General features: G+C 34.8%; 1 protein-coding gene and 1 long non-coding RNA gene across 2 annotated transcripts; one reads left to right on the top strand and one right to left on the bottom strand.

Moving 5' to 3' along the window:
* Positions 1 to 2233: 2233 nt before the first annotated feature.
* LOC123539818 (E3 ubiquitin/ISG15 ligase TRIM25-like) lies at positions 2234 to 6586 on the top strand. Its single transcript, XM_053527254.1, has one exon. The coding sequence runs from the start codon at positions 2325 to 2327 to the stop codon at positions 4266 to 4268; it is 1944 nt and encodes a 647-aa protein (XP_053383229.1). The 5' UTR covers positions 2234 to 2324; the 3' UTR covers positions 4269 to 6586.
* Positions 6587 to 8302: 1716 nt separating this feature from the next.
* LOC128549235 (uncharacterized) lies at positions 8303 to 11650 on the bottom strand. The gene is made up of 2 exons (XR_008367530.1): positions 11580 to 11650; positions 8303 to 11446 (listed from the first exon to the last, which is right to left on the bottom strand). It is a non-coding gene; the product is annotated as an uncharacterized LOC128549235 (long non-coding RNA).
* Positions 11651 to 12289: the final 639 nt, after the last annotated feature.

The following is a 12289-nucleotide window of genomic DNA, read 5'->3' as shown; positions in this document are numbered from 1 at the left end:
TGGCTTTCTGTAATAATGCCAGTTTCATTTATATAGTAACAGATGCTTATTTGCAGAAAAAAACAAGTTTCAGCTTGAGGAAATCATTTTTTTCAAGGTTTAACTATATTAATGGCATTTTCAGTAATGCATGTCACTGCAATAATTTTCCTCAAAAATACTTGTGGTAACATAACTTTTAACATTTTCTCCTAGTTAGAGCTTATTTTTGCCATATTCTTTTTTGCACTAAAATTTGCAAGCAAATAACATAAAACACAGTTAAATATACATACTCTCTACTCTGATTGCTATGAATGGGTAATATTTAGGCTCTGAATATGCATCATTTTTGAAAAAAAATATAAACCCAAAACATTGAAAATGTGATTTTTTTATTCTTTACAATTTTTGCAATTTTAAAATTAAACTGTAAATACTGAAATAGCAAAAATTCGCTTTCTTACTTACGACTGGAACTTTTTTTAGAAATCAGTGTCATATATTTGTAATAATTCCATATATATATCAATCTGTATACTCATATATTGCATAAGTAGGTGGGCCGGTGGTCTAGTGGTGGCACGCCTGACTGTCAATCCAGAAGTCCGCTGTTCGAATCCCGGTCCAGGCACTGGAAATTTCTGAGATGCTCTTTCAAGAGTGTCTCCTACCTAACTAAGAGGCCTGTACTGGTTCTTCCCAGGAAAGACGGCTTCGCGTGATTCGGTGCTATACATCGGGCACGTTAAAGAACCAGACTATCTATTCGCAAAGAGCTAGGCTAAGTTAGCCCGACAGGCCTGTATCTAAAATGCTTTCTCTCTATCTGTTCTGGGGACTTTGTCTCACTCACTCACTTGTCTGTACCAGTAGAGGATGAATTTCGCGCCCTATGTGGCTGCGTTTGCTATATGCAAAGCGTGTTTATCATTAAAAGGGCGACATATAAATCTTGTATAATAATAATGATAATAATAATGTAATTTGAGTTAATAAAGTTCTGTTTTGTTCTGTTCAGTTCTGTTCTATAACTAACTTATCATTATAGCTCTTTGCTTTATCTAGGTTAATTTCTGTTTTATATCTGTTTGTCGGAAAATATCTCATGACCTAATGTTATTATTATTGTTGTATTCGACATGAGATACATCTTGGAGGTCACACACCAGTAAATATTATTCCCTATATATTCTATATAAAGTGACATTTTTAAAGAGCTACCAAACATAGCTAGACCAGTTTCATAGAAAAAATCCTTCCCTCATTTTAAAGAGTTATGATAAGAATGATATAATTTAAATGAAGAGAAAAGTAGGTGTCATGTATCTTCTAACAGAGATTTCTTTTGTCACATTTGCTTATTGTAAAATCACATCGAAATCATACTGCTGTGACCTTGGAGTACTATTCATATTAAAATCGAGTTTCACTTCACCAAATTCAACCTCTACTCCCATTTTATTCTACCAAAATGTCAAAAATACATCCACAATGAAATATAAATAGAAACCAGCTTTAATTTAGACCTCTACTGGCATGGCAAGTGAAAAATTAGTCTTCAAAAACCTGTCCGCGAGATGGTTCCCATGATGGTTCCTTTACTATGGTGGCATATTTCTCTGCCACGAGATAGCTAAGTAGTTATCACAATAATTTGTAAACTTTCCAGGAAATGTGTCCATTTTTTTCTGAAAACCTTCCAACAATAATATTTTCTAGGTATTTTGTTCATTTCCTGAAAATGTTTTATCGCAAAATTTCGCGTTAATGTTTGGAACTGCCACGAGATGCTCGGTAGCTATCACAATGATATTCTAAATTTTCCAGCAAAGTTGTGCATTTTTTTCTGATAATTTAACATTATCGCAATAAATCATTTTTTCTCGATATGCCTTTTATTTCTAGGAAAGTTTAGGCTATTGCGATAAACTTTTCAGAAAAGTTCGAAATATCGAGATAATTTCTGAAATTATCGAGAAAGGTAACCTAGCTTATAAATGGCAGTTTTGGACACTTACACAAAAGTATCGACAAAATAATGTAAAATAATAATATCGCGATAATATTTCCAGGAAACCTTCCACTATTGAGATAATCTTTTCAGAAAACATCGCTTTATCAAGAAACATTTTTTGAATTATCGCTATATCTACCTAGATATCTCGCGACAGAAATATGCCACCATACTTTACTATAGTTAGGCCGAGGACTTAAATCAATATTCGTCCGTGCCACCAATACCGGATACGGGAAGATACCCAGCGCATTTGCTCAGGACTGCGATAGGCCTAACATTTCAAAGTGCTGTGTAAATACTGATTTTTTATCATTTTTATGAAGTCATGGAAAAAGAACAGTTCTTGTGCTCTATTTGCCTGGACAAATTTATTCAGCCAAGAATCACCGATTGTCTTCATTCTTTTTGTGAAAATTGTCTTTTCACTTTCGTTTTGGAAGCACAGAAGAAAACGTCATTTTCGAATGGAACTTGTAGTGGCTTTGAATGTCCAGTTTGCAGGAAACAAATTGATCTCCCTTCAGCCGAAGTGACAAATCAATGGATAAAGGACACATTTCCACTGGATATGAAAATGATCAAACGTATGGAAATCGAAAACGAAAGTAGCGTCAGTACAGATGAAACCGATGTAGACCTACATCATAATATCACGGACAACTCCGATAAAGTCCTGTGCGCACCTTGCAAAGAAAGTGGAATGAAGCATTTTGCTATTAAGTTTTGTTTGAATTGTTGCGAGGCTCTATGTAAAACTTGTTGCGATTGGCATAAAAAATTCAAGCTGTTTAAGCAACACGATGTTGTCCTTCTGTCCTCATGCAAACTGTTTAAATCCCAAAAGTTAACTGATAGATTTGAGAAGTATACAAAGTGCAGAAAACACTTAGATAAAGATATAATGGCATTCTGCAAAATACATGTGTGTTTCTGTTGTCTTCACTGTGTGACATACGAGCACCGGGAATGTAAAGTAATACATACTAAAGTTACCGGTGATGAGGCGAAAAGCAAGGCAAACATGGTTGCTGAAATGTATACAAATGCACACGAACACATAAATTTTCTGCTAAAACTTGAAAAAGATAACAGAGATTCATTGCTGTCAAACATTGAAGAAGTATCGGATAAAATCCAGTCTTTCAAAGACGAAATTATGAACAAATTGAATGAACAATACGCTGACACCATGTCCCGTCTCAAAGAAATTAGGTTGCTTATTGAAGAAAACACTGAAAATGAACCCAGACTTATCGAGATGAGAGAAAGTTGTGGTAAACAGCTGGAATATCTTAAGGCATTGAATGATTGCAAATCAAATGAGCATGTGTTTATACTGTCTCAAGCGGTTCAGTCTGAATTTAGTGACTTAGAAACAGATCTACAAAACATTGATATGACTATCAAAGGTAGTCGCTTGACGCTTGAAATTTGCGGCGAGCTCAAGCATTTGAAGGATAAACTACAGACTCATGGCAGACTTATTGGGGTGAAACTTGAAACAGTTCCTTTGGATCATAAAGCATTTGTTGTCACTGAAGATTTGGCACATGATTTTGAAGTGGAGAAAATGTCTCCATTGAAAATAGACGTACCTGACCTTTGTTCACCAATATTTTCATCTACATGCAACACTGATGAAAACCTAGTTTTGTTCGACACTTATTCTTCTGATTTGTATTCTTACAGTTTATCAAATAAGACAGCTTCTAGTTTCAGGGTCAGCAATGCACACAGTGTCTTACAAATTGGCAACAATAAATTCATTGTTAGTAAACCAGAATTATCCACGGTATCTGTGATAAAATGTGTTGACGGAGAATTGTCTAGTATCGCTTCTTGGAAACTAGAAGTGAAACCATATATAATATGTCACATGACTGACAGCGCATATGTGGTATCAACGCAAAAACCTCTGGGATTTCTCTTTTTCAATATCATATTGGACTTAAACCGTCTCCAAATGAAAAAGCATCTTACGCACAATAAAGCTGGGAAAGAAATCAAAGCAACGGAATATTTTATCGTTGATGTCAAACGAATGCGCTTGATCCAAACCTGTTTAGAGTCCAACGAAGTAAACTGTCGGACATTTGATGGAGAAGAAGTCTTCTGCTTCAAAAACAGTGTATTGGAATGCCCACAAGGAGTAACTTTGGACAAAAATGGCAATATTTACGTTTGTAATCATTCTTATTTCAAACCTAGTGTAATCGTCCTATCAGCTGAAGGAATATTATTGAATGAGATTAAAGAAGATGTCCCATGAAAGCCGATGGCTATATGCTCAGATAAGACTGGAAAGAGATTTTGGCTCACATCAAACTATATCGAAAGTAGTGATCGAGTAAGCGGCTTTGAACTTGTGAAAATTGCAAGCCCTTGCATATAGTTCGTTTCAGATTGCTTAGATGTGAATCTTGAAACTTTGGCAAAACGGGTGACTTAACCTTTTGAAAATTTGATTTATTCATAAACTAATTAGTCAAGTGCTTAACGGCATACATATTTATCCCTTATGCCGCTGGAATTGACCCTGAAGACGTATTTCCAATGAAAAATCGTTGCTTGAAAATAACCAGACTGGGAGAAAAAATTCAAATTCTCACAAACTTGAATATAAGTTTAACTTGGATATTGTTTCCTGCTCGTATATAACCAAATTTAAGTTGTTGCAAACACTTGAATATGAAGTATTGATAGTATCTTTGTACTAATTTATATGAGATGATATGTGTTTTTGCAGAAGTTTAATTTATTTACTCTATGTATTGTCATGTTAAATCTCATACATTTTAAGTTACACATACTCAGCCCAGATATTTTATGCCTCGAAGTCAAAGACCTGTAACGTTTGTAGTATTTGAACTGTCCGTCCGCCCATTCGACCGTCAGTTAGTCTTGTACTCAACTCGAATATATACCATCAACATGAAGTTGACATGCGCATATCGTCGGGATGTACATTTTCGACTTTTTAATTAATACCTTTTCTTGGACTTATAAGTTGGACTTATTACTTTTGAATAGTACATGTTCACATGCCCATTATGTACTTAACATTTCGTACAGTTTCTGGCCAATTCATTTAAGAGTTTGTGTACATCATCACTATAGAATATACAATTACATCGATTCAAGCATTGTGATTAATTGAGTTAAAATTACATTGCAAATGTAATTAATTACATTCAATTACTTTACCAAATTGGGTTACAATCCAGCACACTTCTTACACGAACACTGATCAAAGTTATTGTGACAAATATTCAATCAAACAATCACTTAAATGCGTTATTGTACGTGTATTATCTCACCTGCTTCCTTTTGTCGTTCGCAGCGGATGGCAACCATGATAATTACTTTTTCAAGCCCGCGGGACATTCTGGTAATATAGGACGCTGTTGCAGCTTTCTTCAACAGGTACACACAAACATTGTGATATCTCCGCACATAATGATGTTGTAGCGAACAGTATCAATAGTCTCCAGAATACAACATACTCAAATAAGATAAAATGATACTAATTAAGATTATATACTAGTATTATTCGCAAATATAGAAAGGAATTGATGAACTTTTCAATCATAATCGGTGGCATAAAAACCAACATATCATGAACGAACACGCGCAAGTATTATTCAGTTGATTTAAGAGTTCGACTTTCGATTTAGATATAATTTATTTAGGGACATATCCCTCTTTGCAAGAACACAATTTTGTCGTGATTTTCTTTGATGGTGTAAGTAATATGTCTGTGTACACTTTGTACGGATTTAACAAATCCTGCGACTTTCGTATTTATAAAGACTTTATTAGCATCGACATTAACAGCTCTCAGTTTCACTACTTTTCTTCAAAGAATTAACGTGACCTTAGATATAATTATTTAATGATTCGTTTAGCGCATGTTCTGATAGGTTTTTGATTTTTTTTTTATAATAATGTTTATGATTTTTAGATTATTTATAAAAGAGAATCCGCCATAGCGGTATCATGCGTATTATATATCCGCCATTTTGGAGGAAGCTTGTGAGACATGGCAACAATATCCAAGGTGGCATTCCTTATTGGATATATGCATTGCCATGAGAAAGTCGCGGCCGTTCCATACTGAATTGTGTTTTTTTTTTCTTTTATACTGATGAATTAGCTGTAGTGGGTATGATAGACGCATTAGGGCGGCAAACCCAGACATTATAACTTTATTGTATGTATATGTAAATATAATATTATTTTGATTGCAATACATTAGGTTTATATACAGTGCAGTTCTATGCAATGACCAACACTGGCATTAACTTTCACTGGTGTGCAATTTAAAAACAAGTTACATAATAACCGCATAAATATTGTTTCCCAAAGTAATGCATTGCATTTGTTTATTAATTACATCCCTTTAATATGATAATAAAATCTTATATAACAATTTTATTTCCTTTCTCTTACCAATTTAAAGATAAAATCGCATTAAATCTTTAAAATACATATACCAACATTTGAAAGCTTTCACCGATTATTGATTTCCAGACATTTTCATAGTACATGCCTCTTCATGAATTATATGAGATAAAATTATTATTCATAGACATCTTTAGTTTTGTTTTTCACCCTAACTTCGAAAAAGCTGTTATATTGGCTGGCAGTATGCTTGTGAAAAAATGTACCTGGTAACTCTGTTACAATTTCTTGTTAACCATTTGTTCAAGAAAATAAGTTATGTTTTCTGAATTGATGTATGTGTCATGTAATTGGAAAGTATTTAAATCTAATTGTCAGTTACATCCGAACTGAAATGGTGACTTTTATGTCCGAATAATTTTACTCGAGTTACGTCCCTTTTTAGACAATACAACTATGTGCACCTTGTGCACTCAACTGCTCCTACAGTTTCTACCAAGTTCAAATGAAACTTTGTTTACGTCATCAGCTTGAAAGTGACATGCACATCTTTTCAGGACTTTCATATCCGAATATATTTTCTCAAATTATGCATTGTTTTGGACTTCGTGATATTACGGCTACAATTGTACCGTGAAATTCTGCTGTTGCTGTTTTGAAGTGGTGCCTTACCAAAAGTGTAAACATGTGTTAACGGCTAGGTCCAGATTTTGAAGAAAAAAAAGAAAGAAAGTAAAACAGCACAATCTCATAGAAAGAAGGAGTTGTTTTACATGAAATACGAACAGCCCATTAATTACCCTATACAAATCGACTTTCAGTGTACTGATATATGCATTGAATTCCAAAAAATGTCTGCATTAAGGGACCACACTTCTGGACATTCCGGTGCCTTTAAAAACTCACCATTTCAAATAACTGTTTCATATGTACGTTTTGATGCATGTAAAATTATATCCCAGTGTTGAAATTTTTAGAAACTATAGGTTTAACGTAGTTTTCAACAATTGTTTATATGAAGTTTTATTTCTTTACAAATGACATTCATTTTCAAACGGTTTAGAAGGAAGGGGACTTTTTGAGAATAGTTTTAGTACCCAGTCGTATAGGACAGTATGATAAAATATATATTAGACAGGAAGATTATTGGTAAATAATTATGTCGTTCGTTTACCAAATATTTCTGTGGTTTTTGGTGATATGCTGCTAAATCTTAACAAGGTCCTTAGGATATGATATCTTGTCATGTTGGCACCTTTTTTTGTACCGAACGTATATAACTTTTCCTATGAATTTAATCGTGTTTCTAGCTACACCTAAACAAAACAGAGTGCATTTTGAGCGTGTAGGGTAACATTGTGTGAAGAACTTACAATGTTCAGAATTTTGATATATCAGACATTTTTCGATGACTGAAATACAGACTGAAATCATGCACGTATACCCGTACTCGTACAAGCTGTAAATTGCGAACTCTTATATGAAATGCTTCCGCCATTACAATAGTGTAACTTTCTCCAGTTACACCCAAAACTTCAATGAAACTGAAAGTGAAAGCAGGTTTGGAAAAAAACATGCCATTTGATTAGCATATAGTTGTTCATTTCTCTACACAAGGTGTCTATTTGTTTGTCGTGATGGAGTTTAAAGATGTATTTTATCAACATGTCAGTTATATTTCATTGCGGCCAGGTAACTTGATTGAGCACAAGTACTGACTTGTTTGCCACAAGTAACGGATTACTCAGAGGCGACGCACGAATGTCTTCAGACACAATTTATTCTGTCCAGTCGTCACGGACAACTTACGCAACACCCAAGAATCTAGATTCATAGACCTGTGCTCTAAATAATGTTGCCGGCCAATATAAAGGACTCACATACAACAAATATATAGTACAATTCATAGTATACCCTGTTTAATTTACCACCACTAAAACAAAACTAGACATAATAATTTGTGACATTAATTTTACATACAATGTATCAGCGAAATCTGCTTAAGACATGACAATTATATTTTTGCAAATGCGTGATTTTTATAACATAATAACTAATTTGTAAGTATAGACCACAACCAAGCACACTGGCAGCAGACGTGATGATGATGTTGACAGATTTTCTTTTCCGTGGATTCTTGAATTAATACTTCTATCGTACATCTGGTTCACATATAGTTTATTATAAATAAAACTTGACCAGAAGAAAATGTACTCATATAAAAACAGATAGAGAGACAAGTATATTTTCATGTTTTCGCTATGATATATCAAAGTTATGACTTTTGTCCGTCTTTATCCTACATTCTCTAACAAATCTCTGGAAAAGACTTTGTAGCTAAATAAAAAGATAAAAAAATTTTTTGGACACATTATTTATTATGAAACTTCAGTAACTGGTCTTACACTGGATACAGAGCGGAAGTGGTGGGCATGAATATTCATCAGACTTTAAAAAAAAAACGAATCCTGTTTTTTTTTTCAGTTACAAAAAGTTCTCTTTCGAACTATATATTAAAAAACAGATTTGGGGAAATAAAAGTTTTCCTAAGTTTTAAATTAGACAAAAATGAAGAAGGTTATATGCATTTTGATATCATAAGAAAGTCAGTAAGAACCTCAGATACATCCAGGTGAAAAAGTCACAGACGATTTACGTAAAATTACACTACTTACAAATGAACCATTATTCCGATTATTGATAAACTGGCCATTATATACCGCATGCCATTTAACACTTGTTTTCAAAAATAATGAAATGCGGCATTTTGAATGATAGATAATTCAACAAAAAAATAATAAAATCATTAATAAGGGATTTATCACCGGCGCCAAGCGCCGGGGATGAAAATCCCCGGGACGGTAACGTCCGTATATAGATATTCGTCTTTGCTGTTTGCATATACTGAGGCAATTTTTTCGATGTTTTCCGGTTCCGGTTTATGTAAAATCCGCTGACTGGTTGTCTTTATGAACATCCGAGCACCCCGTATCAGTCATAGAAACTCGTAAACCGCGCTAACATGATAATTTTACTTCTTTTTTGTAATGAAAACTGTACGTGCTACTGAAAAACACTTTTAAAACAGTAAGGAAGTGTAAAGACCGTCAAGTTTCTGCGTGGAGTGCAAACAAACAAAACAAAATTCTAAAAGCTAGTGCGAGAACGCTGAATGACGTCACCGGCATGGCTTCCGTTAATTTTGCAAAGTATGATATTCGCTGTAAGAGGTATGATGACACTAAATGTAAACTACAGTTTAGAGCAAAGTTTCACTTTCTTGAGCGTTGAATATTTCTTTCTAAGCGGATATAATATGAAATAAGGCAAAGCCTCAAAGCGAGCTCAAAGAAATCGGATTTATCTGAAAATATTATGCATCATTTATTTGTCACAAAGAAACTATTCACTAGTCACAAGAACTCAGGAGAACCTATTCAGGAATAAGGTCAGTAATTCGGTCGAAAATGTGCTTCCGTGGTGTCGAAAGAAGTCCATAATAAATAGATCCTAATTTTCCCATTTTTTGCGCAAATTCGTGTAGAACGAGTGCTTTAGTCACCGTTTTTCACTACTAGAAGACATTCTGCATGAAATGAGACGGTTTTCATGTTCATACAACCCACATGGCAAGTTTTGCAGATCGAAACCGGAAGTAGGTGTTTATTGCGCGGACGAGAGTAAATATGAGCCATTTTTAGGGTAGCAGACCACAACTGACTGGCATTTCAATAGGAACTACATAACCCCCTATTTTCTTTTCATTTTTTCGTTAATTTGTGATAGAACTTTCATGAAAAATAGGTGTAGGAAAAAGTGATGTTCTCTAAAGATACGTAAAGACGACCTGAAGTTGTCGTTTTTTATATGAAACAAAGAAGGATTTGAATTACTGACCTTTAACCTTCACTGAAAAAGTCTACATTTAGTGTCACCATACCTATAACAGTGAATATCATACGTTGCAAAATTTATGGGAAGCCGGTGTCACGGTGACGTCATTACCGCGTTCCCGTTTCTTTTGGCTTATTATGACATTTTTTCCATTTTCTGGCCGATGCTTGATCTTTTAAATGAAAACAATATTTTTTTCAAACAACTGGAAATCATTTTTTTCATTATTGTTAAGTGATGAGTAATTTTTAGCAATTGAATGAAGTTCTGTATTCACTCCGGAAAGAAGTACTTCCTGTGAGCACCAGTCCGCTAGGGTGCGCTTTTTTAAAACTTCCGACGAAACTTTTCAAATCCATCACCAAGTGTGAAAGTATACTTGCGTTACCGTAAAGCTCGATTCTCGAGCTCGCTATAAAAGATAAATCCCCAATGCTAGGCGGTGCCTTAATTCATATTATATTAAAAATGGTTTAAACACAATCTGAAGGTTATCGCATAATATTCAGTTCAGCAAAAGATATTTTCTCTTTATTTTTCAAATTGAGACTTTTATCCACCACGCAGTAGTAGCTCGTTTTGTCTTTTCTAATAGATCTATGCGTTTGAACGGCGTTGCCAAGGTCAATAATATTCAACATAGATCTAGTTCGTATTATGTCCTTGTTGGTATGAGGACTCGAGTTTATCCAATGTAAATAGCTATTTAGACTTCGTTATGAATCAATCACGATTTAAGTCTATTTTCGCTTGTTAAATTTCCTTCTACAAATATCATTGAGAACTACTTTTTAATTTATACTTGGATCTTGACATTGAGATCAACAAAAGTGTTTTTTTTTCCTTCTTATTTTATACATCACTTCTACTGTTACAAATACACCTTGTTCTAACGCGTCCTTTGAATAACGTACAACTTCCACCCGCAATCTCGCATAGACTTTTCTTGTACCGGTGCATCGGTCCAATCAGAATGGCGTCATGGCACATGTTTGTTCTTCGGTTTAACCGACAAAGTTTTAAACGCTTGGCGGATGGTATTTCAAAAAGTTGAGCCAAAACAAGAAACACTGCCACGTATATCGCAAGTCGACTGTGCGGCATTTTGTTATTTGAAATTTAGATTCTGTTCTTCGTCCGTATTTCACTTTTCTGAAAATATAAATAATTTGATATTACCAGACGCTGTCATGTTTAAAACGTTTCACAGGGTATCTTATATGATAGCTTATATATTTTATTTATTTATAAAAGTATCAGATTCGTAAAGAAAATTATTACCTACTTTTTCTCAGATGAAGTAATCGTTGAATATTACTACTGTTTAAACAGCAGCTATTATATAGCCAACCCCAGCATTGAACGTTTTTAAATAAATATCTAATTTTAGTAACGACGATAAAAACCCATATATAAGCTAATAAAAGATATTTTGGATTTTCCGTTAAAATCCGGGACATTTAGGACAGGATTTGTCATACATGTTGGTATTTATGCTTTTGTTCGTACTTATGTGCATTTTCTAGGAGCAGTTTCAGATAGAAAGGGAGGTGTGTGTGTGGGGGGGGGGGGGGGGGGGGGGGGGGGGGGGGGGGGGGGATGGGGTGGCAACGATTATTTTTTATAATTTTGACGATTTTTGTTTTATAATAACAAACATTTTTTTCTTGTACAGTGGACTACTAATTCTTGTACATTTCTGACGGAAATGAGGTGGAGGGATGCAAAGCATAGACTGCCCATCCCCCTCTCATAGCTGAGAGCCATGTGCGGCCCGCCCATTCGCCTGAGATGCTACATGTTCATACACAGTTACGGGGTCCTCAATGCTGAACAGCCCGCTCACTTAGCTCAATAGGGAGAGCACAGATCTGCGGATCTCAGGCTCATGCTTTCGAGCCCTGGGCGAGGCTACCGCAGTGTCCTCACTGTCAAGTTACGTAGTTGACATAGAGTCTTCAGTGAACTCCCTAGCTGACATTGAACCCTCACGTA

Source organism: Mercenaria mercenaria, chromosome 16 (genome assembly GCF_021730395.1).
Source record: "Mercenaria mercenaria strain notata chromosome 16, MADL_Memer_1, whole genome shotgun sequence".
Classification (NCBI taxonomy): domain Eukaryota; kingdom Metazoa; phylum Mollusca; class Bivalvia; order Venerida; family Veneridae; genus Mercenaria; species Mercenaria mercenaria.
The sequence above is the reverse complement of the archived record's forward strand: the minus strand, read 5'-3'. Positions and strand labels throughout refer to the sequence as shown.